Source organism: Rhinatrema bivittatum, chromosome 2, assembly GCF_901001135.1.
Source record: "Rhinatrema bivittatum chromosome 2, aRhiBiv1.1, whole genome shotgun sequence".
NCBI classification, from domain to species: Eukaryota; Metazoa; Chordata; class Amphibia; order Gymnophiona; family Rhinatrematidae; genus Rhinatrema; species Rhinatrema bivittatum.
This window is the reverse complement of record NC_042616.1, coordinates 446,047,717-446,073,048: the sequence shown is the minus strand read 5'-3', so window position 1 is coordinate 446,073,048 and position 25,332 is coordinate 446,047,717. Positions and strand designations below refer to the sequence as shown.

The window sequence follows — 25,332 nt, the reverse complement described above, 5'->3', positions numbered from 1 at the left end:
GACATTGACATAATCAGTTGGCAGCAGAGGATGGGAAGCTGAGTGTCTACACCAAGGAAAACAAAATTATCAAGTAAGTAATTTCTTCATTTCCTAACATGTAGACATGGTACATCCCAGGACCAGTGGGATGTACCAAAGCTACTCCCGAACACGACGGGAGGCTACCCATGGTCCAGTCAACACCGCACATGTAAAGGCTGCACCCTCCCGGGCCTGCACATCCAGATGACAAAAACTGGAAAAGGTGTGTAAGGAGAACAGTGTTGCAGCTCAGCAAATGTCGATGGGCAACAACAACCTAACCTCCACCCATGACACTGCCTGAGCTCTACTGGAATGAGCCCTAACCTGATTAGGCAATGGCTTTTCAGCATCCATATAAGCGCCCACTGACCACCTCCTTAATCCAGTGAGCTACCGCAGCCCGCAAAGCTAGTTCACACTGCTTCCTTACACCATGAAGGACAGATGATCTGACTTCGGAAACATTCAGAAACCTCCAGATACCGCACAAGTCTCTTGACATCCAAGGAACGCAGGAGGCGATACTGCTCCACATCCCTGACCTTATCCAGGGCCCGCTGAAAAATCCAGCACCACTACCCGAGCCTGCGCCCCGTCTGGGTCAAAGATCTGAGACCCACCAAAAGGTCAGGTCCTCTGAAAGGCTGCTCCTCTTTAGGGTCAAAAAAAGCTTGCATCCCCCTAGTACCACCTCTCATACTAAAGGACAGCGGCATCTGCTTCTTATTCACCAGCAACCAAGCCCCATTTATTGGCCATTTTCTCCAATCTACTCCCAAACACGAGCAAGCCTTTAAAGGGCAACTTCGCAAGGTTAGCCTTGGTGGTCACATCGGCCAACCAGTTTCTCAGCCATAACTGACACCTGGCTGTTATTACTGAAGCCTCCATTCTGGCTGAGGTGCAGACCAAACTGCAGTCCGCATCTGCCAAAAAGATGGCCTCTGGCTCCATTATGACCTGGAATTCACACCAGATTCATTGGCACCCTGAGAGAGAAGTAAATAGGAACAAGCCACCAGGGAACAAGAAGCTATCTGCAAAAGGTCATTGCCACTGCTTCAAATACTTGCTTAAAGATGGCCTCAATCCTTCTATTGTGTACATCCTTCAAGGCCACTCCTCCCTCCACGGGGATAGTTGTCCGCTTGGAGATGGCACGCACAAGCCCGTCCACTTTCGGAAAATGCAACCGCTCTCTTGCCACTTAATCCAGGGGGTACAGGCCTTCCAAGTCTTGTCCCCCTTTGAAATTCACCTCCAGGGAGCCCCACTCAAGATCAATTATTGAATGGCTTCCATAACAGGGAAAAAACAAGAGGCTTTACGCAAAGAAATCAAAATGGGATTTTTCTTTGGCTCAGACATGAATTCAGCCCCAGGGATTCCCAGCATCTTCAATGTCTGGGAAATCAGAGCCAGTAACTCATCCGTATGAAAGAGCCACAACATAGTCCTCCACGGTTCCAATCTTGGATGAATTTCCCTATCCACCAGGGAGTAAGGATCAGCTTCATCATCCGTGCCACCCTGGTCACTATTGGGAATACAGGCTGTCAATTAGGTGTACTTAGGCGCTTAACCGCAGCATCAGGCGTGTAGGAGGTCACCACCTGCGACTCCTGGCAAGATTTCTTCAGGCGCAGTCCTCTGCCCCGACTAAAGGATTGCAATCCTTGGAAAAAATTTCACCCACGAAAAAGGCAGAAGGATCTATGTCAAAACCATGAGGCACCTTGTCCTGTGCTCACTGAACTACCTTCCCCTGCTGACGAACCAAGGTCAGGCACCCCTTCTGACTTGTCTTTATCCAGACTCATCAGGCTGGGAAGAACCGGGCTTAACAAAAATCAGACAAAGGCAATTCTCCCTGACCCTCCAAACAGCACTGGCACAAGTTAGAGGGAACGCCAGACTAAGATGCCTGAATATGACAAGCAGCACAGAGGGTAAGGCGCTTAGGTTTTTTGGCTATAGGCACCATCAGTCTGTCAGTACACTTAATAGGCGACTGAAAGATGCACGTCCAACTGATTTTGAGCTGTAAAAAAAAGACATCCAAAATTTGAGCGTCCAACCCTGTGCCTTGATGAGCGCCCTCAATGCCGCCCAGATTGTGCATATAGGAAAGTGTGCACCTAAATTAGATGCCGCTACCAACTGGATGTCCAAGAGGGCATCCAATTAAGCGTCCAAAAACTGGGTATACAAATGGACAGTCGGATGGGCTTGTACAAACTGATGGTCCTGAAGAGGGCAGCCTAACGCGCAGGAAAGTGCCGCCACGGCCTACCTTGCGGTGCACAGTGAAAAGCCTAAGAGTGGGGCCAGGGCAAGAGGATTAGGTGCCCTAGGCACCTTCTGCTTTGCGCTCCCCCCCCGGTCACAGCCCCGACTCCTACCTCCAGGGAGAGGGGAACCACATGCCGCTGCTCCCCCCCCAAATTTAAATAAAATACCTCCACCCTCCCAAGGCTCACGAAAACACCTGGTGGGGTCCAGTGGAGGGCCCGGGAGCGATCTGCCACTCCCGGGCCATTGGCTCCACTAACCAAAATGGGGCCGAACTCCTTTAGTCCCTACCATGTGACGGGGCTACCGGTACCATTGGCCGGCACCTGTTACATGGTAGGGGCAATGGATGACCGGCACCATTTTGGTTAGTGGCCCAAAAAGGCTGCTCAACCCACCAGGTTGCCCATGTCCCTTAAGCTCCTTCAGAGGCGGGAACAAATTTTGGATCGGCACACCAAGCACAGAGACTAGAGGAAGACCTTCAAATCCCCCCCCTCCCTTTTTTTTTTTTAAACTTTACCTAAGCTCAGCCCATCCTGGCTGAGTACAGAGTTGGTCTCCAGCTGCGGGGGGAGAGGGCATATACCGTCACAGCCGCGCTCAGCTTCCTAAACCCGCTGCCTTCCAGCTGTTTCAATAGCTAAGTCCATGCCAACTGAAAAACCAGCTACTGGACCAAGGCACTCATCTGAGAGACCACGAAAATCACCTCAGGAATTCTCAACTGGGGGAGGGACCAATTGGTATCACTGCAGGAGAGCAGGCAGAATTAAATTTCCTTCTTTCTCCTTCTAAAACTTGAAGCAATCCCCAGTAGGGAGATACACGTCCACCATCTGTTGGATATGGAGAATATTGGCGGGCTGTCACTGCAGGAGTATATATATACTGTGATGTCAGCTTTGTTCCATCTCCATCTGCTAGCAGATGTGCCTAACCCACTGGTTCTGGATTCACCTGTCTGGATGTTAGGAAACTGCAGGCTCCACTCATGGAAGACAAGGAAGTAAGGCTTCCACAGTCAAAATATCAAGAGCCAGATAGATAAAGACTAGACACACCAAGTCAAGTATATTTTGAACACCTGTCATTTTGAATTCAGGCACTTTTTAGCATGTATATGTTGGAGGACTCCACTGCTCACACCTGATATTTTCAGTACTTGCCTGATGGAAGGATGAGCTCCATGCTTTCATCATCATATTCCAGATTCTTTTCCCCTGCTGATACTCCTTCATGCATCTCCACATCATCCCCTTCCTTGTGATTAGGGTAACTAGTCCTGTGAGAGAGTAGAGTAATCATTTTATTTATTTATACATCAAGAGGCATTCAATAGCAGCTCAGCAAGACTGTGCCTTTGAGCAGAGATGCCAGAAGAATAAGGTGGTGTAGGTTCATTTTCTGGTAGAGACAATTAAAAGTGTGTGACAGGGCAAGACCTGTGTTGTAGGCTGTAAACAAACACCTAAAAGAGAAAGATCTTTACTGAGACATATCTCAGGAGTGCAACTACCAGTAAGGAAATTCAGGCATTGTCTCAGAGAACAGTTAGTGATACAATAGGTTAGTTAAGTAAGTCATCGCTCCTAATTTACACACCAATGAGTTAATTTGTTTACATAACATTTTCCTAATTGGTTAAATTATAAATGTTTCATATATACTAATAAGATTGAATTATTGTAAGTCATGTGGTTTCTTGTAAATTGAGCCCAGAAAATAGAAACAATACTTAGTGCTGATTCATAATATACGTTTTGAACTTTAACACACATTCTAGCATTTTGGCAGCCTTGGATATTTTTTTACAAGTCTGATCAATGCAATCTCATTGCTGTAATTATCTTTTATTTCTTCACTGCCTCCTAACTAGTCTTGGCTTCACAGGAAAACCTTTTCAAAGCACTGTCACACCTGTACTAGAGCTAAATACTATCATAACATATGCTGCATAGTGACATGGTCTTTATTTTTCCAGCTATAATAATTAGACAACTAATGGAGTCTGGGAATATCCATTGAACAGGGCAACTGCTAGCATAAATTTTTTGTATTTCATTAAATAATATGATCAAAGACATGTAGAAACACAAAATGAGGGTATAAGGATAGTAATAAGCCCAGTTTTCTTCCTGGTGCAATATTATAGATCCCACTTTCACATCCTTGCAACTAAGGATCTTCTGTATTTATCCCATACCTTCTTGAATTCCATTTATTTTTCCCTCCACCACCTCCTACTGGGAGGCTGTTTCATGCATCCACCACCCTTTCTGTGAAGAAATATTTTGCAAAGTCACTCCTGCATCTAAGTCCTCCTAGAGTCTCATTTCTAGAACTAGAAGTCATAATCTTTCTTTCCACCAGTATGAGGTATTTGAGCATCCCCATCATATCCTCTTATCTCCCTTACAGTTCAGATATTTAGGTCCTTAAGTCTCATCTCACAGGGCTTATAATGCAGACCATGTGCCATCTTGGTAGTCCTCCTCTGTGCTTCCTCTACGGTCTATATCCTTTTGGAGGAATGGCCTCCAGAATTGGACACAATACACCAAAAGACGTCTCGCCAATGACTTGTACAGACATTAATTATTTAGAAAAAAGGTGATATACTCATACCCTCTCACCTTAGCATTCCTCTGATTGGCTTTTGCCTTGCTGCACTGTTTTACTACCTAGAGATCATTAACTATGATCTTCCTGAGATCTCGCTCCTGTTTGGCACACTAAATGGGAAGGGCAAACCATGGGTGACCAACTCCCCGATAGTTGCTAGTCAAGAATTTAAAGATTAGTATGACATATGTAGAGATATGAGAGCAAGACAAAGTGTGAATATTAATATTATATAGATTATATAGTTATATTGTAGGAAAGATTTCTTTTTTTTGTAGATGACACTAAAATCTGCAACAAAGTGGACACCCCTGAGAAGCAGATAGAATAAGAAGTGATCTAAAAGCTCAAGGAATGGTCTGGTGCTTGGCAGCTGAGATTCAATAAAAAAAAGTGCAGGAGCATGCATTTGGGGTGCAGAAATCCAAGAAAGTAGTTCAAGATGGAGATGAACTACTGATGTGCACCATATATAAACTCTGATGGCAGTTGACGACTGTATAGCTGAAATGTAATGAATTTCTAAGCACAAAAGAAGAACAGGATCTCTTGGCGAATGTATCTGATGATCTTAAGGTGGCCAAACAGGTGGATTAAGTGACGGCAAAGGCCAGAAATATGCTTGGCTGCATAGGGAGAGAAATGGCCAACAGTAAATGGGAGGTGATATTGCCCTTGTTTAGGTTCCTGGCGGGAAAAATAACCCTTGCTGTAGTTACACGATGTTAAGTTCCATATTAGGAGCTACCACCCAGGAAAAAGATCTAGGCATCATAGTGGATAATACCTTGAAATTGTCGGCTCAGTGTGCTGCAGCAGTCAAAAAAGCAAGCAAAATGTTAGGAATTATTAGGAAGGGAATGGTTAATAAAACGGAAAATGTCATAATGCCTCTATATCACTCCATGGTGAGACCGCACCTGGAATACTGTGTACAATTCTGGTCGCCGCATCTCAAAAAAGATATAATTGCGATGGAGAAGGTACAGAGAAGAGTGACCAAAATGATAAAGGGGATGGAACAGCTCCCCTATGAGGAAAGGCTGAAAAGGTTAGGGCTGTTCAGCTTGGAGAAGAGATGGCTGAGGGGGGATATGATAGAGGTCTTTAAGATCATGAGAGGTCTTGAACGAGTAGATGTGAATCAGTTATTTACACTTTGAAGAATATGCCTGATCAGACAACCAATATTGAGAAGGAAAATACCCACACGCCTCTGCTGTACTGTGGCCTGTCAGAGCTGAATGAACTCTGAGTGACTTGCAAAATGTCTCTGAGCAGGTAGACATACTGGCACCAACAAGGGAGGCCTATTCAATGGGTCACACAGAAGAAACCAACGGTGGAAGCTTCAGGCACTATCCTGTTGAAACCTCACTGGACAAGATCATTAACAGGACAAAAGGATTATCTGGAGAGTGGGGGCAAATGAGCTACACCTGGGAAAACCTGTCAGGGCAGTTCAGGAATAGGTTGTCATGACAACAGCATGATGTGTCTCTGTAAATGAGTCTTTGGGCAGTCACGTGATTCTAGAAACTTCGGCAATACTGTATGTTTAACTATAAAAGAAGGGTCACTTCCTGTATTCAATGAGATGCTGGTCGTTTTGAAAGACAAAGGGCACCCAGTATCCAGCATCTCCCAAGAACACTTACAATGCCAAATAAAATTTACTTTATACCTTTTACTGAGTCTAAGTGTTCTTGTGTCCCTGGCCCTAAGTACAGAAAATTATGTACAACTTTCGAATAATAGAAGGACTAGGGGGCATTTCATGAAGTTAGCAAGTAGCACATTTAAGACTAATCAGAGAAAATTCTTTTTCATTCAACGCACAATAAAGCTCTGGAATTTGTTGCTAGACGATGTGGTTAGTGCAGTTAGTGTAGCTGGGTTCAAAAAAGGTTTGGATAAGTTCTTGGAGGAGAAGTCCATTAACGGCTATTAATCAAGTTTACTTAGGGAATAGCCACTGCTATTAATTGCATCAGTGGCATGGGATCTTCTTAGTGTTTGGGTAATTGCCAAGTTCTTGTGGCCTGGTTTGGCATCTGTTGGAAACAGGATGCTGGGCATGATGGACCCTTGGTCTGACCCAGCATGGCAATTTCTTATGTTCTTATGGAATACTGTGTACAATTCTGGAGACCGCACCTTTAAAGGTATATTATCTGGTTGAAGTCATGTACTTCATCTCCTTACTGCTATTTGATCCCCTAAGTTATTTCTTTAATATGTAACCGCTCCAGTTCTCATTTTCTGGCTCGCCTTTATAGCTTCCTCTAGTTACTGCACCTCTGTTGCATTATGTTGCCCCCCCCCCCCTTTCCCTGTTCATTGTACTTTCCATCTATTGTTTGATGTAAACCGATATGATGTGCCTACTAATATCGGTATAGAAAAGCTGTTAAATAAATACAGAGGGTGGCTACTAAAACGATCAGTGGTCTTCAATCTAAAGCATATGGGGATAGACTTAAAGATCTAAACATGTGCACCCTAGAAGAAAGCCAAGATAAGGGAGAAATAATAGAGATTTAAATATCTCAAAGATTTCCATGTACAGGCAGCTAGATTCTTTCAACAGAAAGGAAGCTCTAGAACAAGGGGTCATGGAATGATGGTGAAAGGGGGTAGACTCAGGAGTAATCTTAGGAAATATTTTTTTTATAGAGAGGGTAGTGGATGCAAAAGCGATATCTGAAATCAAGAAAGAATGGGATAAATATAGGGAATCTCTGATTGAATGATGGACATTGTGTAAAGGCTACACAAATTGGTCAGATGGACAGCCTAGACAGGCCATATGGTCCTTTTTTGCCGTCATATTTCTTTAAAATCATGTATAGAAGGTTCTAATGAGGTTGACAACTCAAACATTACCTTTCCACATAGACAACCCATCAGAACAGCTTTCATATTTTTCTAATTTTCTAAACCTTGTTTGTTATGTTTGAATGTTTGGTGATATATATATATATATGTTGCTTTATAATCCACATAGAACAGTTGTTCCATTATAAACAGAATATAATGAGAAATTACTACTTATCTGATAATTTCATTAATCCAGACAAATTGATTCAGGATCAGTAGGTTATGCACCTCTACCAGCAGATGGAAACGGAGCAAACTGATGTCACAGAATATATACTCCTGCAGGGACATCAGCCTGCCAGTATTCTTTTCAAAAGCCAACTGTGGACAGACTAGCAAAAACTTGATTAACAACAAGACAAACATTTCTGTACTCAACCAACAGGAAATACTGAACTCAGGCAAAGAATGTATGTGTTAGCTTCGTGGACCCTTGGGCCGATCGAAACCGAAGGATGGAATGCTGTGAGGGTTTGCAGCAGTGGTCCCGACCGGGAGGCGGCAGAGGTGGACTCGAGGATGGCTGGTGGAGGAAACCACGGAAGGCCCTATGCGACCAAGGACCCAGAAGGGAGATGAAGAGAAGGTGGGACTGGCCTGGTGGTAGAAGGTCTTCGCCCTGGAAGCCGGTACTCCCCCGAGAGGAGCTCGTAAGAGTCCGGCCGCTGGGACTTAGGAGATTCACCCTGGAAGCCGGTGTCCCCCCAGGAGGAGCCCGTAGGGACCCGGCCGCTGGGACTTAGGTGGATCCTCGGAGACGGAGTCCTGAAGAAGTCCAAGGTTGAGAGCCGGAGGGTCGTTGCTTACCAGGCCAAGTCGTACACCAGAGAATCACCGCTTGCCGAACCGGGGTCAGGAACCAGAGAAACACCGAAGCCAATCCAAGTCAGGAGCCAGAGAATCACCGAAAGCCAAACCGCATCAGGAACCAGAGATTCACCAAAAGCCAATCCGAGTCAGGAACCAGAGAAACCAGAAGATAAAGCAGGAACACCGCAACTAGAAGCAGGGGAACCCTGGGAACCTCGTTGCAAGGCGATGGGTCCTGTAACTGCAGGGCTTAAGTAGTCCTGCAGCGTCTGACGTCAGCCGGAGGAGGAACCAGACTTTCCCGCGCTGGCCCCTTTAAATTTGGAGCTGAGACGCGCGCGTCTAGGGAGCAGAGCCAGCCGCAGAGGGACGCCGGCTGCTCCAACGGAGCGAGAACGCGGCGGCAGAGGAGCCTGCAGGCCCGGGCGAGGTAGGCAGACGTCGGGCCTGCAGCGGCAGAGGTCCCCGGAGGCCCGGGGAAGGCGGGCTGGAACCGGAGCTGCGACGGGGTAGGTGCCGATCCCGGGACCGACCCGGGATCGCAACAGTATGAACACTAATCAAGGGAATGGATAAACACTTACCAGTAACCCCTGGAACGTGTAGCCACACAGGAGGTCAAAATTAACAAACAAGAAAGATCCCCAGATCACCAATAGCAAATCAAAAATATACAGGGAAACCAAATGCCAAACTTTTTGCTCACTATAATACTCTTACATGTGCGATATTGCTTTATAAGATTACTTCCACATCAGCAAGCCTGATTGCACGGGCATTGCACAGGCCACTTGGACTACTCAATCATATGTGGAGGATTAGCAATCTCTTGCTCAAATCTATTTTTTAAAGAATTTTTGGTTGCAAATTAAAAATGGGAGCCCGATCCTCAATACACAACAGTCCTGCAATGTTATCCATCCAAGCCCAACAGCAGTCTGTTTCACGACAAGCTTCATCAGTAGCTGTGTATAATCAAATTATGACTCTTAAAGCGGACTATTGTCATCAGTTAGGATGAAAAGCATCTCACAGTGTTTTCACAGCCACACAGGACCACCATAACACAATCATTCAGCAGCCAAGGGCGGGAAGCCGAATCCATCTGTCAAGATTAAGGAAAAGGAAATTATCAGGTAAATAGTATTTTCTCATTTCCTAGCATCTAGACAGATGGATTCAGGACCAGTGGGATGTACCCAAGCTACTCCCAAATAGGGTGGGAGGCTGCCCACAGCCCAGTCAAAGCCGCATGGGCAAATGCAGCATCCTCCTGGGCCTGCACATCCAGACAATAATATCTGGAAAAGGTGTGTGCTTGGCAAATGTCGATGGGGGAGAAACTAACCTCCGCCCATGACAATTCCTGAGCCCTAGTGGAATGAGCCCTAACCTGAGTCGGCAACGGCTCTTCAGTGGCCAAATACACAACCGAGACTACCTCCTTAATCCACCGGGCTATTATAGTCCATGAAACCGGCTCACCACATTCACTTCCACCATGAAGGACAAACAGGCGATCCATCTTTCAGTATGGGTTTAGAAACCTCCAGATACCTCACGACATGTCTCTTGACATCCAAGGGGCACAACAGGCGATACTCCTCCACATCTCTTTCTTTATCCAGAGATGGCAAGGAAAAGGGCTGATTCAAGTGAAAATCTGAGACCACTTTAGGCAAGAAAGAATGAACAGTACATAGCTGTATTACTCCTGGAGTCACCCGAAAGAACTGCTCCTGGCAAGACAAGGCCTGCAGCTCAGAAATTTGACGCGCAGAACATATTGCCACCAGAAACACTGTTTAAGGTTACTGGTAACCGCAAGGGAGGACGAAGATGTTTCACCGCCCTCAAGAAGTGGGCCACATCAGGATGAGACGATTTTATTTAACAATTTTCACTAAAAATTCTGTTTGAAAAGAAAGAACAACTTTTTCTTGGTGGTTTTCTTTAACTTGTTTGACTTTTTATTTGAAGCTTATGAAAAATCAATCCAATTGTTTTAGTTAAAAAGAAAATGGATCAAAGTAGCAATGGGAAAGGAATGTCTGTTTTAATAAAAGGGAGAGACTGGGTCTTATTGTCTCATTCAGGCTGTGCTACACTATCTGCTCACAGGTACAATCCCACTACTGCTGGGCATGGGGAATTCACCATTCACCTGGCCCCTGAAACAGGCAAGAATCGCTACCTGTACCTTCAAGGAAATAAGGGCCAATCCTTTATTGAATGCATCCTGTAAAGATTCCAAAATGACTGGGATCCTAACTGAACGAGGAAGCACTCCTCGATCTTCATACCAAGCCTCAACATGCACCAAACCCGCACATAGGCTAAGGAAGTGGAAAGCTTTCGTGCTCATAGAAAGGTGGCAATCACCACAGTAGAATATCCACGCTTCAATAAGCAAGCCCTCTCAAGGGCTTTTCCTAAGACAAAACAGAGTTGGATCTTCATGAAGGACAGGTCCCTACTGCCACAGATTCCCGTGCACCGGAAGATGGAGGGAGGGAGGACTCTACCATGGTCTCTTGGACCAATCCAGTGCCACAAAAGCACCATCTCCCTGTGGCCTTGGACCCTCTGAACTATTCTGCCCAAGATGGACCATGGAGGAAAAGTATACAGCAGCTTGTCCTCCGGCCAGACCTGCTCAAGAGCATCGATACCCAAGGACTTCTGATCTCTCCTGCAACTGAAGAATCAAGGAGCCTTCGCATTGCGAGAAGTTGCCAGCAGGTCTAAAAACAGAAGGCCCCAGAGATCCACTATCAGCTGAAATGCCTCGTCAAACAATACCTATTCTCCTGGGTCCAGATTCTCCCTGCTGAGAAAGTCTGCTCTTACATTGACTTTTCCTGCAGTGTGCGAGGCCAATATCTCCTGACGATGTACTTCTGCCCACTCCATAAGTTGGTCTCTCTCTTGTGACACTTGCTAGCTTCTTGGTTCCTCCCTGCCGACTGATGTAAGCCACCTTGTTTCAGACATTACTTCGATCACTCAACCCCACAGCTGAATTGCAAGCACACCAAACCAGGTCACCCGGGTTTCCAGCCAATTGATGTTCTAGAGACTCTTCTGTATTCTAATGCCCTTGCGATGTTAGTTCCCCGGCAGTGAGCTCCCCAACCCTAGAGGCTCACATCTGTCACAAGTACCAACTAGTCTGGCAATGTCAGGGAAACTCCCTCTCTCAGATGATCCACTTGCAATCATCACTGGAGGTGAGAACAGACTTCCATCTGCAGGTGGAGCTGAATGAAATAGTCCCAAATCTGTGAGTTCCAACGAGACAGCAGGGAGTGCTGAAGAGGAAGCATATGCGCCCTCGCTCATGGCTCCACTTCCAGGGTTGCCACCAACAAACTGAGTACCTGTAGATAGGACCACATTGTTGGGCATTTAGTGTTCACCAAGAGACGCACTTGTGTCATCAACTTCTCAATATGAACTTCTGGCAGGAAAACTTTGTCCTGCCTTCGTGTCGAACCGAACACCCAAATACTCCAACTACTGAAATGGCTGAAGACTGCTCTTGGCTAGGTTCACCACTCAATCGAGTTCCTGCAACAGGCAGATCACCTTGCGGGTCATCAGGCAGCTCTTTTCTAGACACTTGGCCCGAATCTTCCAGTCATCCAAATATGGGTGTACTAGGATCCATCCGCTCTCAACTCTGCAACACCACCACCATAACCTTGGAAAAAGTTCTGGGAGTGGTGGCCAGACCAAAAGGCAGCACCTGAAACTGATAATGGCACCCAAGCACCGTGAAATGTAGAAAATGTTGGTGCTCCAATTGGATGGGTATATGGAACTACGCCTTGGACAGATCCAAGTAGGTCAAAAATTCTCCTGACTGCACGGCCATTAACACAGAGTGCAATTTTTCCATGCGAAAATGAGTCACCCACAAATAACATTTGACTCCTTTGAGATCCAGGATGGGATGAAAGGAGCTCTCCTTCTTGGGCACAACAAAATAAATGGAATATTGATCCGTGTTTTCTTGAGATGTAGGTAATGGAACCACAGCCCTCAGGACTGAGGAGCTTTGACAGTGTAGACTCCACTGCCTGCTTCTTTTGCGGGGAGTGGCAGGGAGACACCATGAACACGTCCAGAGAACACTGCAAAACTCCAGTGCATATCCTTCTCGTATCACCTCCAAATCCCACTGATCTGATGTGACCTCAATCCACCTCTGATAAAAGAGAAAGGGAGAAGCTAACAGGAGTGAGCCACCAGAGAACAGGAAGCTATCGGCAATGTCATTGTCACTGCTCCAAATGCCTCAATCCTCCTATCATGCACATCCTTCAAAGCCGCTCTTCCCTCCACAGAGATAGTCATCCATTTAGAGATAGCACAGACAAGCACAGACAAGTACATCCACTTTCGGAAAATGCAGAGCTCTCTCACCACTGGATCCAGGCCTTCCCAGGTCTGATCCCCTTTGAAATTTGCCTCTAGGGGGTCCCACTCAAAATCAATCAATTCTTGAATGGCCTCTATAACAGGGAAAACACAAGAGGCTTTTACGCAAAGAAACCAAAATAGGATTTTTCTTTGGCTCAGACATGTAATCTGCCCCAGATACTCCCAGCATCTTCAACGTCTGGGAATTCAGGGCTGACAGTTCATCTCTATGAAAGAGCCGCAACACAGTCCTATATAGTTCCAGTCCTGGAGGAATTTCTCCATCCTCCAGAGAGTCAGGATCTGCCTCAACATCAGTGCCATCCGGATTCCAGCAGCTAATTGAGGTGTACTTCAGCACTTAGAAGTAGTACCAGACGAGAGAGGCGCCACCGCCTGAGAATCTAACTTGACAGGATTGTACTGGACTGAGGACTGCGCCTGAAGAAAGGATTGCAATCCTTGGAAAAAAGTTCTACCCAAGGAAAGACAGAAGGATCCATACCAAGACCAGAAGTCACTTGTGCGGCACCCACTGGGCTGCTGTCCCCTGCTAAGGTTCCAGTGAAGGGAGTTCCAAGGTCAGGCTCCCTCCTGACATCTTTATCCAGAACCTCAACAGGCTGGGAAGAACTAAGCTTAGTAAATTCAGAGGAAGATAATTCTCCCAGAGCTTCTAAACAGTGCTAGCGCAAGTTAGAGGGCACTCCAGGCTGAGATGACAGAATATGACAGTCAGCACAGAGGGAAAGGCGCTTAGGTTTCTTAGCCACTGGCACCATTAGTCTGTCAGTATGCTTAACAGGCAACTGAAGATGTGCATCCATCTGAATTCACACAGAAAAAATCAAGGCACACAAAATTTAGGCATCCCGAGTCTTTATGCACCACAAAACTAAGTGTCCTATCACTGCACCAAACCTGGGCACACAGCAGTTATGTGCCACAATGTGCGCACATGCAGTGCGCCAAAAAGAAACTGGGCGCACAATTCGGACACATAGCCAGACGCACTTGCGTGCACCGACAGTCCTGTAGAGGGCAGCTGAATGTGCAGAAAAACATGCGTAAAAACGCCACCACGGCTTACCACATGGTGCATAGAAAGAAGCCTAACAGCGGGGCCCTAACAGCGGGGCCTAGCCCACTTGGGCTGCTCAACTCACCAGCCTGCCCAGTTCCCTTAACCTCTACCAGAGCGGAACAAACCTCCAAACAGCGTGCCAAGCATGGAAACCAGAGGAAGTCCTACAACAGCCCCTTTATTCTGACTTAAACCCCCCCCCCCCACACACACACACACACAAAAAAAAACCACACCCTACACTTACCCAAGCTCCCAGCAGAGTACAGAGTTAGTCTCCAGCTGCAGGGGGGTAAGAGCATATACCGTCACAGCTGCGCTCGGCTTCCTGCACTCACTGCCTTTCAGCTGCTTTATTCAGCTAATTCCACGCTGGCTGAAGAACCAGCTACCAGACCAAGGCACTAATTTGAAGAACCACGGAAATCACTTCAGGAATTCCAAACTGGGAGAGGAACCATTAGGTATCACCTCAGGAAAATAGGGCAACTCAAATCTCCAATTAATTCTCCTTTAAATTTTAAAGCAATCCCCAGTAGGGAAATGCACATCCACCATCTGCTGGAGTTAGAGAATACTGGCAGGCTTATATCACTGCAGGAGTATATATATTGTGACGTCTGTTTTCTCAGTCTCCATGTCTGGTAGAGGTGCATGACCCACTGCTCCTGAATCCATCTGTCTAGATGTTAGGAAGGAAATTTTAAATATATATGTGAACTCTGATAAAGGGATCATGAGTTCCAGAATATTGGCTTTATGGGACCGATGCCCTTCAAATTAAACAGCATGTCTAAATTAATTTACACTTTTCAGAACTTGTATGGGAAAATCCATGTAATGAAAAATATGACAATTCTTTTTTAAAAATCTACACAATCATCCTTCTCTCCATTGTTTCCCACTCCTCTCCCCCTTCCTCTTTCCTTTCATTAGTGGGGATGGGGCACAGCGACTCGAAGCTGAAGTTGGGATACTCTCCTGCTATGCTAGCTCTCTAATTTCTCTTTTGCCTATTCTGTCGCTCCTCACTATCCTTCTACACGCCCGCTTTCAAGTTCTCATTCTCACCTCCCATCTCATCCCCTTCTGGCAGTCAAGGAAGTACTGGCAGCAACTTCCAGGGCTGGCATCAGAGAGGTGGGGATGGTGGCATTAGGGAAGGAGATGGTATCCAGAGGGAAAAAGAGCGCAGGCAGGAGCAGCAAGTGCCAACATGGGGGGGGGGGGGGGGGGGGGGGCTGGACAGAAGATGATAAAACAGGATTAGCAGAGGAGGATAGCAGTGGTACAGAGAGATGTGGGCTCAGGTCACAGCTATTCAAAAATCACTATTACTAGCAATTGCAGGCGATATATGCATCACAAAACAAGGGGAGGAAAAATGCAGAAAATGCCAAACTGGCTTCTTGTGGTTAAAAGTCTTGAAACAGAGTTAACACGGAAGCAATAAGAAGTAATTTTCACCTTCATGAACTTAGCCACTGAATGGAACCCCCACCGCCTGTGACACAGATTCTCAGCTAGTAAAGAGACTTCAGTACTCAAACTGAGCAGCTGAATCTATTGCAGTACAGTTTCATTACAGCAGAGGGCAGTGTGGTACCTCAAATGACATTTTACCTAGTTTAGTCCTGTCGTTGATGGACGTCAAGTCTCGTCCTTACTGAAGGTTCCTTCAGGCTGCATGTTACATTTCAAATATGTTGTACCCTAATTTGATTGACTTTCTTATTGAAAAACATTTAAAATGGAACAGTGGGAAGAGGGAAGGAGGACCAAGGAAGGGGTCACAAGGAGAAGAGGACAGAAGGCAAGGCAGACAGAAAGGGGGCCCATGAGAGATGCAGAGCTCAGAAAGAGGCCATGGAGGAAGGTGCACAGGAAGGGGCTTGAGGGGGAGAACCAGGGAAGGGCTACACAGGAGGGGAGGAAAGAAGGAAAGGCGCCATGGATAGGGAGCTAGCAGGGAAGGCAGGAGAGCAAGCACTCAGGAATGGGTCACAGGCAGGAGGGACAGAACCAGAGAAGGGGCTGCAGAGAAGAAACAGCAGGAGGGCGAGCACTCAGAAAGGGTTTGTACTAGAGGGAAGGCACTTGGGAAAGGGCCACTGGGGAGTTAGGGAGGTCCACTCATGAAGGGACCATAAAGAGAGGACAGGAGGGCGAGCACGGTTTATATCAGAAACCATTCCTTATTCAATATTAAGTTCTATATGTTACAAAGGATTTTGGAGTGCATATTATTAAAATTATTACATTAATCAATGTTTTGTATGACATTTAATTGCATGTAAAAATTAAAGATACATGTGGTGAGCCACAAAATGTTTGGAGGTTAAGAAGGGGTCCACACTCCCTAAAAGGTAGGGAACCCCTATTCTAGGGCAGTGATTCACACCCTTGTATAGTAATGATGGCAGAAAAAGATCAAATGGTCCATCCAGTCTGCCCAGTATGCTTAAGACAGTAACTGCTGCTCAGTACAGGTAACACCCCCCCCCCCCCCAGCCTTGTGGTGTTAATATTTATCATCAAAACCAAGCAACTGTAAAACCCATAACAAAATTAAGACTAGTGACAATTTTACAGAGTGAGCAGTCTTCTTGTTAATCCAAACAATGCTGCTTGACACGCTTTGCTTTTGCACTTTTTCTCTAACGTTTGGATATCAGTACCCCCGGTCCGTAAAAGACGGGGCCCCAGAGTAGTCTAAAGCCAATTCCCCTTCCCCCCCACAATGGAAACAGAGAGAAATGTTGCAGTTGCGTCAAAAGCATCAAGGCTAATTGGTAGTAATCCCCATGATTTCTATTAAAGGGCAGTAATTGCTAACTCCGTGCAGGTTATCCCCATACACCCTTTTCTCCATTTCCAAAAGCTCTAGTCTTTAGGGATCCAGTGTTTATCCCATGCCCTTTTATTTTTTTAATATATACACACCATTGTTCCAAAATATTATCATGGTGGTTTCAAGATATAAAAAATCCATAATATATCGGGCTTGGTAGTGTGTCCATCAGTGCTCGCGCATGCTCCCCAGCCCGCCGATAGATGGCGCAGGAGGCTCCCTGGCCGTCTTGGAGGCTCAAACACGCCAGAGGTACGAAGGACAGTGGCCATTGCAGGATAAGCAGAAAATAGCAGCGTAGACCCCCGACATGCCACGAACGGAGCGCGTCCCGCGGCACACGCTCCATTCACGGCGAGGATGAAGGCCCAGTGTGCCCTTCGCGGCGAAAAGGGAAGGCCCCTTGTGCCGCGATCGGCGCGCTCGGGCCTTCATCTTCGCCGCGAACGGAGCGTGTGCCGCGGGACGCGCTCCGTTCGTGGCATGTCGGGGGTCTACGCTGCTATTTTCTGCTCAAGGGGAAAATGGAAGGCCCCCGTACGCTGCGAACAGTGTGCCGGGCCTTCATCTTCGCCGCGAACGGCGCGGGTCCCGCGGCATGCCGGTGAGAGAGAATGTGTGTGAGGGTGGGGGGATGACAGAGCATGGGAGGTAAGCGAGGGTGGGTGGGGGGGGGATGCTTGAGTGTGGGTTTCAGAGAGAGGGAGCCTATATGAGGGGAGGGGGATGCCGGTGAGAGAGAATGTGTGTGAGAGAGAGGAGAGGGGGTGTGGGAGAGTGCGAGAGACAGCTTGGTTTGTAAGAGGGGGAGTGCGCGCAGGATGGTCGAGTGTGGGTTTCAGAGAGGGAGCCTATATGATGGGATGTGTGTGCCAAGTGTAGGAGCCTGTATGAGGGTGTGTGCATGTGGAAGGGACACACTTACAGTGAATTTCTAGGGAAATTCTGCTCAAAACAAGAGCAGATGTGCCAATAAAAAGGTTCGCTGCCCGGGCGTCAAACGGGTACAGTTGCTAGTACATAAAATAACCATAAATAAAACATACATAAGATAAGCATATAAAATACAATATAAAACAAAATTATACAATTATAATTTGTTTACTGTTTTCGTCCTCACCACCTCTTCCTGAAGGGCATTCCAGGCATCTACCGTCCTCTCCATTAAGAAATATTTCCTGATGTTGGTTCTGAGTCATCCCCCCTGGAGTTTCATTTCGTAATCCCTAATTCTACTGTTTTCTTTTGCAGCAATAACAGACAAGCATCATTTAAAATAAGTGTCCACCAACTTTGCACAGCAGGATGGTGCCTTTTTTGCCCATTCTTTTTGGTAGAAGAGCTCGAGCTCTTTCAAGTTGGCTGGGGATTGCCTGTGGACTGCAGTCCTCAAGTACTGTCACAGATCTTTTATTGGATTCAGGTCTAGGTTTAGACTGGGCCACCCAAGGACATTCACTTTCTTCTTGCTAAGCGGATCCATTGTTGCTTTTGCTTTGTGTTTAGGACCACTGCCCTGCTGAAAGGTGAATCTTCTTCCCAGTTCCAGGTCTAAGGCAGACTGGATCAGATTTACCTCCAGGACCTGGATAACTGTTCACCATTCACCTTTCCCTTTATCTTCACAAACCTGTCTGTCCCTGCTGCTGCAAAGCATCCCCACAACCTAATGCTGCCACCACCATGCTTTGCTGTGGGGGATGCTATTAGCAGGGTGATGTGATGTGCTTGTTTTACACCACATGTATCACTTAGCACCAAGACCAAAATGTTCTACTTTGATCTCATCAGACCATAAAACCTTCTCCCCCATGCATGCAATGTCCCCTGAGTGTTTCTTTGCTAATGCTATGCAGCACATCGTATGACTCTTCAGCAGAGGCTTCCTTGTTGCTTGCCTCCAGTACAGGCCATGTTTGTGGAGTACTCTTAAAATGGACCAGCCAACATTTTCCCCATTCTCAGCCAGAGACCTCTCTACTTCTTTTAAAGTAATCTAAGGCCTCACAGTGATCTTCTGCAGTAGTTTCTTAACCCACAGCTACTGACTTTGGAGGGATGACCTGATTATAGCCGTGTCTTAGTGGTGCCAAACCGTTCCCACTTTACAATAATGAACCTGACAATGCCACCAGGGATATTCAAACATGCTGAAATTTTCTTATAGCCTTCCTCCAATCTGCATCTCTGAACAATGTTATCCCAGAGTTCTTTCGGCAGCACTTCTGCTTCAAACTCACTTCATACAACAAAAACAGCTTGATTATTCATTCTGGAGTATTCAGATCAGCTCAATTAAAGTGACTGGATACAGGCAGGCTTTATTTAGCTTATTCTGTGCCCTAAGGCAATTTTTTGCACTAGAGCTAAATTTGGGTTTACTATGACAAAGAGTGTGAAGACTTAAGTACGGTAATCAAGACTTTTTAATTCTTAATTTACTTCTGAACTATTTCTATCATTTTTTTCCACAATTCTTTTAGACAGCATAATGTAAAAATGTATGAAAACTTTTACAAGGCACTATAGTACATAAGAACATAAGAAATTGCCATGCTGGGTCAGACCAAGGGTCCATCAAGCCCAGCATCCTGTTTCCAACAGTGGCCAATCCAGGCCATAAGAACCTGGCAAGTACCCAAACACTAAGAAGATCCCATGCTGCAATGTTATCTGTAGATCATTAGTGTCTCTAGGATTAAAACTAAATCTGTAGCCCAAGACGTTGAGTACTTCGCACCAAACAAAACAGGAGTGGTGACAAGGTAGCTCCCTGAAATAGCACTCACTGGATCTTTCTGTTAGGAATGTATCTTATTCTACATCAACTTCACTGGTTCCCAGTAGAAAGCAGGATAAAAATAAATATTTAAACACTCTCTGCATTGTCTTCAAATGACTGAATGGACAGACCCCTTGAATACCTTTCCCAACTTCTCTCCCGGGAACTCCAATCCTCCCAAATGGTTCTTTCCTCTCCTTCACGGACCACCTCCAGATTGTCCTGCAGGAGACTTCAAGCTTTCAGCTGTCATGCACCAAAAATCTGGAACACCACTAACCCTATACATGCAGCCAGGCAACTTTAATAGCAAGAAAAAAGCTGAGGCATGGGTTTTCAGGCAAGCTTTCCCCTAAGACCCACTTCTTCCAGTGCAACTACCCAAACTCCTGACAAAGGGACTCTGTTATTCACAACAGGGACAATACTGGGTCTTAAACTATTCACTAAAGGATTTCACATGCTAGATCCCAAGGCTGCTGTGATTGCACATTCCCATTGATTGTAAGCTGGTCTAATGCCTCTGTTCATTTGCCTTTATTGTAATTTGCCTCAAGACATATTTTGGGAAAAGTTGGAATATCCAACATACATAAATAGACATTGTCCAGCTTCATAATTCAAATGACGTGTAGTCTACCACCATTTTTATGGTAAAATGCTGTCACTTTAAAGTAATTTGTTATCCAAGGGTGTTGGATGCTATCAATAGCTCTTGTATAATTAATCCATGCTATTCTGAGGTTTCAGTTTGTTTTACCATTGGTTATGATGGCTTTATTTAGCATCAACTGGTCTTTAATGCCATAAGCTCCTCTTTTGTTAACATTATCGTGACAGAACAAGGGTAACATCTTGTGTGACTGTATATTTTATCTGCATCTATTGCACTGAACAGCATGTAGATTTAGAGCGAACATTATTGGTCGGTAATTTTTTTTTTTTTTTTTTTTTTTTTTAGTGATAATACTTGAATCTCCCTTTGAAAGGAGAAGCGTTCTTCCTTATAGTAGCCATTATGGGGTTAAGATCAATTGATTTTTGTAGTGGGCCAGGTCTTGATGCAAGGAAGCTAAATATTATTTGAGCAAGAAGCAGGGCACTCTCAGGTCCAGGGCTCTTCCAGTGTGGGGCTTTTCTTAACCTGGTTTCCAGCTCTTTTGTTGTTACTTCAGGCCGTTCCCACCTTCATGCACTTAACCCCACTGAACAGACCCTCAAGCTAGCAAGGGACCTCAGTACTCAGACTGGGCAGCTGAGCCTATTGCAGTACATCTTCATGACAGCAGAGGGTGATGTACTACCTGAAATCATAGAAGTCTGCAAACTCCAGGGCGGCATCACCGTCTGTGTAGAGCTTACAGTGGCTCTTGTCGTTCATATGAGCCTGTACTGCTTCTGTAGAGTAGAAGGACTTCCCCTTCTCGTTACACCAAAGGCAGATTTTCCCAACTCCAACTTTCTCCCCTGCAAAGTGGAAAAATGCAGGGCAGATTACATGGAGGGAGAAACTAATAGCAATGAGCTACCAAAACAAAAAGGGTGGAAGACATCTTTATTATGAAGAATTCCTAGTGCAAGTGAAAGAGCCAGATATGTAGAACTGGAAACAGAATGCTTCAGTTTATATTTAGGGCAGGCAAACTATAGTATAAGCTATCTTTAAATACAACGCCATCCTGCTTCAGGGTGAGGGCAAAGGGACTGCTCTGTTTCCACAGCAATGAGACTTACCGTTCTCTCTGCTGAGACCCAAGACATGGGTGCAAGTCATGGCCAGTTATTTAGCAATATGGAAATCTGTCTTCTTGGAACTGCTCCGAGACCAGCAGCTCAGGTGGCGCGTGGCCATCTTGTGGTAAGCTTACATCACACAATGCAAGAAAACTGCACCCAATACCAACAGTACAAGGCTGGAAAAATCCCAGTTGCCAAGTCTCCAAAGTTGGCCCTGGCACCTGGTGTTATCCTGATTCTTTTTTTTTTTTTTTTTAATTTAAAACTTTTATTGAGTCTAACAGCAATTTTTACAGTGAGGCATAAGAACAAAAGAAAAATATAAATATAGTGGGCATGAGTCCCACATGAACATTGCCAATGTGAGCAACATTATGACATAAAACGTAATACTGTACTGTGCAGGAACCCGGCTAAAACTAGCAAGCCTGGTCATCAACATATATACACTCATATTTTATGAATTATCCTCTGAAACCGCAACCCTCATTCCCCACCCAGCCCCCTCCCCTGCTGCTAGACTGGCATATGGGCAACATGGAAACCATCTTTCCCCTTTTGTAATGTACTGTTTTGTGGTTCACTCGTCTCTTGATATGGCTGTTTCCTGATTACTATTTAGACTGTGGGCCGTCCCCAACTTGGACATATCCGGGTTGGCACCTCGTAATTTCCAGGCTTCATGAGCCTGCCGGTTTTTCCGAAACGTAAGGAGTGTATCATGTTTATGTGCTGAAATCTGTGTTAATAAATATATTGACTCTACCCTTTGTTGAGTGTCTTTGAGCCTCGGCGTGGACGGAGCTGTCCATTTGTTTTTGCTATTTCACACCTCGTGGCAGTGCACACATATCTAATCAGCGCATTAGCGCTGGCTGATAATCCCGGAACCGGCAGACCCAATAGTGCCTGTTTGGCTGTTAGCTGACCTTGCTCTATCCCAATTTCATGAAGCCATCCGATAACGGTATCCCATAGTTTACGAATAACAGGGCAGTCTCACCACATGGGTAGAAAGGATCCCTGTTCCCCACAATCCCTCCAACATAAGGGGCTATGAGTCTTTGCCATAATGTGAAGCCTTTTTGGGTATAAGTACCGGCGGTAGAGCAGTTTGAAGGCATTTTCCATTAAGTTTGCTGCAGTAAATCCTTTGCCCAGTGTAAGATCTCTCATCTTCCACTCCCTAGGGGTTAGCGCCTGACCCAGATCCAGCTCCCAAGCTTTGGTGTGAGCGGCCTTAGGCTGATCATTTAGTCGCAACATGTTATATAGGAGAGGGCCACCCTAGTGACCTGATCTGCTCTGGAACATAATTTTTCGAATTCAGTTTCCCCCTTGTTGTAGGTGTCCTGCCAGCAGGGCCATAGAAAAGAAGTGGTGGACTTGATTATGTGAGGTCAGTGCCGTGTTGGGAAGCTCAAATTCTGACTGCAGACCCTGGAAAGTCTTAATCTTACCTGGACCCCACACCTGACCCCAGGTCTGGATCCCTTTAGCCCGCCATATCTGGAAAGCCGAGTTTTCATACCCAGGCGTGAACATTTTATTAGCGTATAGGCATGTACTATGGTGATATTCTCTGTCTCCCCCTAAGGCGGCCACCTTTCTGCAGCCATAGATCTATAATATGGTTTATAGAGGGGGAGGGGGGTAAGACTGATTTAGGATCTACAAGCCACGTTTTCTTGGGTTGCCAGATTAGGCTGGTAATAGGTACGCTTCCCAGAAGTTCCTGACTAAACAGCACCCATAGTTTTGGTGTGTGCCGTCTATGCAAGTCAACTATCTTTTTGAGTTGAGCCGCTAAGCAGTACCGTTCGAGCTGGGGAACACTTAGTCCTCCCTGATCCCTAGTGAGATATAGAACTCTTCTGGCCACTCCTGGTCGCTTGCCCCCCCCATATATAGTTCTTAACTTTTTTCTGCCAAATCGCTGTTTGGGTGGGACCCTGAGCGGCAGAGTTCGGAAAAGATACATTAATTTAGGCAATACAGTCATCTTTACGGCGGCCATGCGTCCCCACCAAGAAATTTGGTAGAGACTCCATTCCTCAAGATCTTTTGCCGAAGTGTGGCATAGTTTAGGGAGTAGATTACTTTGTTTGCTCTGAGGAACACACCCAAATACCTAATTTTATTGCTCGCCCATTTAAACTGGAATTCGTTCTGTAGTCTCCCCTCCCCTGAGGTACTGACGCTGACATTCAATATTTCAGATTTCTCCCAATTTATCCGGAACCCCGACACACTACTGAAATCCTCCATCTCCCTGGATAGAGCCCGTAGGGAGGGAAGGGGTTCTGTGAGCATAATCAGTGTGTCATCAGCGAACAGCGATGACGTCGTAGTTAAGCGTCCCACAGTCATCCCCTGAATGGCTCCATTATGGCGCACCCCAATAGCGAAGGGATTATCCCGATTCTAACAGGGATTGCTGCAGCCAGCTCAGAGAGAAACTGCTGCTGTTCCTGCTGCGGCAAGTCTGGGCTGAGGAGAGAGGCCAGCCAAGGCCACGAAAGGAGATGAAAAGGGTGGAGGGAATAAAACAAAAATAATTGGCAAAATAAAATTATAAAAAATTCAAAAGGAGCCAAATAAGCACAAAAAAACCCCCAAAAACTAAACAAAAAACATATTGAACGTGAACTGATGCAGGCAGGAATATATACTTACCCAAGTACTTTATCAGTCCCCTGAGGTCCTGAAGGTATTCTATGTCGGGAATAAAGAAACTGTGCCCGTTGCTCATGTGGGCCATGTTTTTCGTGAGAGAGCGGGAGTGATGAGGACAGAAGAGACAGTCTGTAACAGGCACCGCCCCAGGGGAAGTGGTCTCAGTGACTGCTCCCCCAATGGCCTCGTCTGTGGTGCCCTCCATCTCATCGCCATGATCAAAGTCCTCCTCATCCGTTGAATCCACGTCCTCCCAGTCTTTCAACAAGGTAAAAGCAAGGCATTATTTTTCAGCAAGTTTAATAAAGATCCTTCTTCATGTAGAAGTTAAATCAAAGTGTCAGCCATCATAATAGGCACTATCAGTTTAAGCAGCCTTCTCTGCCTTATAATTAATCATATGGCTTTAGAAGGCTTGTGACCTTGAAAATAATAAATGTTTTCTTTTTTAAAACAGAAAATCTTTTTTGCAATTAAAAACATTTATCTTGACTTACAGGTCAGCTGATACAACAACCAGACACAGGCGATTACTTTTCGGCAAACATTTAAATTCTTCTCTTCCCCAGATACCGTAAATCAAGTACATGGAAAAGAAAAGAAAATTAGGTCTTACCTTAGTTAATTTTCGTTCCTGTAGTACCACGGATCAGTCCAGACTCCTGGGTTATGCCTCCCCTCTAGCAGATGGAGACAGAAGTTTACAAACAAAACTCCGCCTTATCTAGGCTGGTGCCACCTACAGTCTGGCAGTCTTACTTAATGTCAAAGCAGATGAAGCCCTCCAGAATTAACACAAATGAACTATATACAGGAACCTACCAACCAAACTAACGGCTCAACTATCCCCCAAATGGGACCAGAACCAGAGCCATCGATAACGGAGAAAGAGAAAACAGAGATAGAATGGACAGAAAGAAACCAAACCGTCCCCTCCAGACTCTCCGGCAGAACAGCAGACTCGACGGGCGGGACTCTGGACTGATCCGTGGTACTACAGGAACGAAAATTAACTAAGGTAAGACCTAATTTTCTTTTCCCTGTACGTACCCGGATCAGTCCAGACTCCTGGGATGTACCAGAGCTACCTTAATTAGGGTGGGATCCGGAGAGTCCCGCTCTGAGCACCCCTGCCCCGAAACC

General features: G+C 45.8%; 1 protein-coding gene across 2 annotated transcripts in view; it reads right to left on the bottom strand.

The window, feature by feature from the left end:
* ZNF622 (zinc finger protein 622) overlaps nt 1-25,332 on the bottom strand; it is a 59,486-nt gene that overhangs the window by 12,080 nt on the left and 22,074 nt on the right. For both annotated transcript variants that reach the window (XM_029590336.1, XM_029590335.1), the window contains exons 3-5: nt 24,190-24,447; nt 21,081-21,243; nt 3,489-3,604 (exon numbers count right to left, since the gene is read on the bottom strand). In XM_029590336.1, coding sequence (XP_029446196.1) covers nt 3,489-3,604; nt 21,081-21,243; nt 24,190-24,447 — 537 coding nt within the window. The remainder of the gene's footprint in view (nt 1-3,488; nt 3,605-21,080; nt 21,244-24,189; nt 24,448-25,332) is intronic.